Consider the following 5,074-nt stretch of genomic DNA (forward strand, 5'->3'; position numbering starts at 1 on the left):
TCAGGGGGATGTCGCACCACTCTCACGAGTACGAGCATTAACCTACACACGGGGCCTGCGTCACGTGTACGTGCACGCTCCGTGGCAATGCTAATGTCCAGGAATGCGAGCGTGTACGTAGATGCATCTGCAGTATTTCGCGATAATGGCGCGCCTCGAGTGAGGTCGAAGCGCGTCGTGCCTCGCGCAATGTAATTATATTTTTGCAATATATATATATATATATATATATATATATATATATATATATATTTATATTTATATATTTTCATTATATAATATTTTATCTCATATATTTTTATATAATATTTATATCTCATATATACTTTTAATATTTATCAACATTTAAATTTTTTCTTTCCAACAAGGATCACGATATTGTAATTTCGGCTGACGAACCAAAGACATTTAAAACGCAATGCTGTACAACGTATATATATTCTAGATATGTTGTAAGAACTGACAAGTTTATCATTTCAATATTTAAACGAGGAAAAAATAGACTTGACAATAAAACTGTAACTTATCAATATGATATAGTGGGTTTTGGTCAGAGACAGTTTCATATTTATAATTCTCAATTGGTATAAATATCGCTGATAAAATAAAAACGAGGAATTAGGGTATTTTAGAATCATTTCGACATGTGGGAGATCTCGATATTTTCACAGTAATCATCGATATAATTATTATAAAATTTTTAACGGGTTTTATTATGATAATATATATAGTACAAATCCGGATGTTTTATTGCAGAGAATGTTCCAAGTGACTCCACGGGAAATGCGTGACAAATGCACAAAGGTTAGACAACTGTATTTAAATAATATAATGTTTTCTTATAATATAGTATTTTTATATCAATGTAATATTTATATATCCAAAAATATATATTGTTATATCAGTCTTACACAAAGTCTCTGAATTTTCTCAAACGAGTGTTGAGATCTTCTTTAATCTAATAAAAAGAGAACAATTTACTCTTACAATTATAAATTAAAGTTGCTTTTGAGTGTCTGTGTCCCGCGATTTCTGCTGTTTTACATAGTTAAAGAAAAGATAAAAAAACATCCATCTCAATCGACGGAAACGTTGACCAGTTATCCTGGAATTATTTTGTTTCTGATATTAGCATGTCGAAATATTTCTAAATTACCCTAAATATAAATGCAGCCGAATATCTGTATCATTAATCGTGATCAGCAAAGATCAATGCGCAACAAATAAAATAGGATTATACACGAGCGGCAAATGAACGACATTCGATGCTCGAAAGAAAGAACATCTTGATGCTCGATTTCTTCACATCCATTGTGTTTCGCTTTTTTTTAGTGTATAAATTACACACTCGACAATACGGCGATAAACGACAGTCAATACTCGATTAGTATGTTCGTTCGCAGGGAATAATATTAGGCCTTCGATTAACCTGCAAGCTATATAGACGTAGCGCACTTTGAACTCTTCCAGGCCACATTTGTCACACAACGACAGACTTAAGCTTTCGATGACACATGTAACAAGTTCCTCTTTTCTTTTTTCTTTTTTTCTCTTTTTTCTCGAAGAGGTACAATCATAAGAGAAATAAGGATCAATCTTATAAACTTGAGAGAAAATAGTTCATCACCTGAGAGGTGACAGATTCAAACGTTCGACCAACGTATTTAGAATTTACTCAGTGATCCGTCTCCTTGGAGTGCGTCCATCTTCTCTTAAAGTATTACTTTGTACGTTTAATTATTGATCCGTGTCAAGCGTAAAACGCGAGATCGGTCTTTTCCTTTGCTTCACAGTTGGAGATTACGTTATTACCCTCGTGATAATGCTCGTGGAGCTCGCTGTCTCTGGTGGGTCAATTGTCTCAAAAATACGTCTCTAAAATCTTTCAGGTATCCAAAAACGTAATATACAGTTGGAATTACAGCATCAAATATCGTGCAACAAACGAAAACGTAAGTGCATTGTGCCTGTTTATGTGCGCGGACACATGAAGAATATTCACACGACATACGATCACGCAACTTGTGCATCTTTTTTTCGTTTTTTTTTTCTTTTTTTTCTTTTTCTCTTGTACATCGACGTTTTAGACGATATGTTGAATGACCATTAATATATCTATAAAAGTGCAGAAGAACAGTTTCTCAGTGGGACATTTCTCCTTATCTTTTTTTTCCTTTTAGGGAAATATATATATATTCTTTCTCGCTTTTTTACTGTTTTTGTAATACCGCTACATGTTTCATTATGTATACGTGGTCGTCCGACTATTCGTTACGATGGGATTGTTCTCGTTCTTCGAGAGCGAGAACGTGAATTACTTTGAATTAAGTCAAATACGTTTCGATTGCAATGATCAAGCTAATGTAGCGTGTGCCATTGCGCGATTTGCTTCCTCGGCGATAACGTCATTTGGAGCCAGTGCTCTCGTCCTTGACTGTTGCCGCTGTCCGAGCCTGTAGCGGGTCCGATAATGCAGGTTCCGACCACGGCGTTTCCGCCCATCAACTCGCTGCTCGAATCCAACACACGCACCTTGTACAAACATGATTAGTCATTCTCCGTTTCTATGTAACATCCACATGATACTAGTCCCTGTCAAAAGTTCTGACAAGTGCATATTACGGATGACAATCTTAGTTCTTGATTGTTTCAATTCCCTACTTCCCATAAAAAACAGAATCCAGACTGAGAGAAAAATATAGTTGCTTTCGGCGTCAACTATACTTTTTTGTGATTTTAACCAGAAAAATAATTAGAAGAACCATCTTTCTAATAACACTTACTAAACAATGGTTCTTCTAATTATTTTTGTGGTTAAAATTACAAAAGAGTATAATTGACGCAAAAGGCAACTATATTTTTCTCTCAGTGCGCAGAATATATAACGCTAAATCTGAACTTTGAAAGGTCGAAGCATTGAAAGCAAGTTACAATAGTTACGATGTCTTAAACTTAATTAAGAATATTACGTACAATAGAAAAAATTTATAAAATGTAAAACTAATAATAAATCTTTTATCTTCCATTTTTTTTTGTAAGAACGGACCTTAACCTGTTAAAGCCAAGAAAACTCACCTTCAATAGATTCTTAACGGGTTGAAACTTTCAACAACAGTAAACGGATTTACTGTTAATTAATACCAAAGAACAATCATACCTCTATAGCCGATGATGCAAGTGACGAGGCAGGTATGTTAAATGACATTGCTTCGTTCCAAACGGGATTCATCGTTGCCCTTCTAACGGCTGTCTTCTTTTTCTTCTTTATTCTTCTTTCACCACAGAGAAGGCTGACTTTTGCAAACGGATCTAAAGTGTCCTTATCCTGCATCGAAGTTAATTGAATATTATTAGGATCGCCTGATAAATTGCCGAATAAAGATTGGAGTATTGTTCGTGTCGTAACTAAAGTTTAAGTGCTATTAGCCCACCTGCTGGGGAAACAGATTCCTGGCTTTCATTATGAGCACGGTAAGCCTCTCAGCGCTCGGCAAGTAGGACAATGAAACTAAAACTTCTTGGATTTCTTCCGGCGGCTTGCGCTCCCTCGCTATTTCTCCCCAGACGTCTGTCCAGGAAGTGGAGGAGACCGGCTCGAGACCGTCCATTGCCACCCTCAGGGAACCCACCACATCGTTCCTCGAGAAGCGATCGTAATCGAACACCTGGCGCGTCACAACATTAAATGTCTCAGGACTCAATTAATCGCGAACACGATTCCACTCTACATAACTGCGCGCGATCCAATAACAGAATGATAAATTACCTGCAAAACTAAGGTCTTTTCCTGCAGTTCCTCGTAGCTAACGGGGAACTTGAAGTGCTGATTGAAACTCGGATTCGGATTGTTCCGATGGATCTGAGTCTGCCTCTTCCTGGTGTCCACTTCCGGGCTGAGGGTCAATTTTACGTAGGGATCGTTGAAGCCGCCTTGATCGCTGCCAGCGAGATCCTTTGCCTCGATCAAGTGCACGTGTAAGTCCGATCTATCGAAGTCATACTTTAAGCGCAGGTGAAGCTCGCCCAGGTGCTTCCCCGTCCTGTGAGTATCGCGATTTACATGGATTTATTATTTCCGAGTATTATTATCGGCAATCACACGTTCTTTTCGTTTCTCCAGCAAAAAAAGAAATTATTTCAAATTTGCTTTCTATCGGTCAACTTTTATTAAGTACCTGCGGGCGCTGAGAAAGACTTTACTGTCTTGCTTTTGGTAGAGATCCGGTTGTAAAGAACCAAGCGGGGAAGCAGGCGGTATTGGGCCACCGTTGTTGCCGCTAAGGGGAACGTCAAAATTTCGCTGAATTTCGCACATTCTAAAGATTGGAATTCGGTGCAAAAATTTTAATAATTCGACGAATGATCAAAAAGAAATCGACATGTAATTTCTCCTCTAATGTTTCAACAGACGAAAGTTTTAATTAATATTGATTAAATAATAATAGAGCATGCGAGAGTGATATCTTCTGTACATTTTTGAAAATTTCAATATATAAGATAAGGTCGTCTATTATGCGACAGGCTCCTAATATGAGATAGCGAGGTTTCCGCTAAACTAATTAGTGCTATGTGTTGGTTCCACCATAAATTCATTGCTCTTGGAGTAAAATCTATTTAGTGGAAAATTCATTATTAGATCATGCGTGTAGTCGTTGCAAAAAAAAATTTTGTAAAATTGGATGTTGAAAAGTTTTATGAGGCGAGTCTTTAAACTTTATTAATTATATAATAAATAAATATTTGGCAATAAATGCTGCATACAGTGATAGCGTAAGATCATATTAATAGGAAAATACGGGAGATGTTGAATTTCTTCATTGTAAATGTTACATTTAGTGATCGTAAAACCGCAAAGCGTGAAGTTCGTAATATGAGATATCAGAGGTATTTCTAATATGAGATAACCTATATTTAAGTGACATTTGCTGCTTGAGTATGAAAATCATTCGCCGCGAGCGCCATTGTGTCTGCAAAGGGGTGGTCGCGTACGCGCGGTGAAAAAATAATAATTGTGATTTTAAGGTATGTATTTAACATTTTTAAAGGTACAGCTTCACTGTCATTTTAATATATT

At 36.7% G+C, this 5,074-nt stretch overlaps 1 protein-coding gene across 2 annotated transcripts in view; it reads right to left on the reverse strand.

Annotated features, from left to right (window-relative positions):
- Nucleotides 1-285: 285 nt before the first annotated feature.
- Nucleotides 286-5,074, reverse strand: part of LOC116846242 (synaptotagmin-5) — a 40,612-nt gene continuing 35,823 nt past the window's right edge. For both annotated transcript variants that reach the window (XM_032819813.1, XM_032819812.1), the window contains exons 5-9: nt 4,176-4,277; nt 3,767-4,040; nt 3,432-3,665; nt 3,158-3,325; nt 286-2,532 (exon numbers count right to left, since the gene is read on the reverse strand). In XM_032819813.1, the coding sequence (XP_032675704.1) occupies nt 2,359-2,532; nt 3,158-3,325; nt 3,432-3,665; nt 3,767-4,040; nt 4,176-4,277 (952 nt within the window). In that variant the 3' untranslated portion in view covers nt 286-2,358. The remainder of the gene's footprint in view (nt 2,533-3,157; nt 3,326-3,431; nt 3,666-3,766; nt 4,041-4,175; nt 4,278-5,074) is intronic.

This window comes from Odontomachus brunneus, unplaced genomic scaffold, assembly GCF_010583005.1.
Source record: "Odontomachus brunneus isolate Ranch 3 - 2012 unplaced genomic scaffold, Obru_v1 Obru_scaffold_062, whole genome shotgun sequence".
Classification (NCBI taxonomy): domain Eukaryota; kingdom Metazoa; phylum Arthropoda; class Insecta; order Hymenoptera; family Formicidae; genus Odontomachus; species Odontomachus brunneus.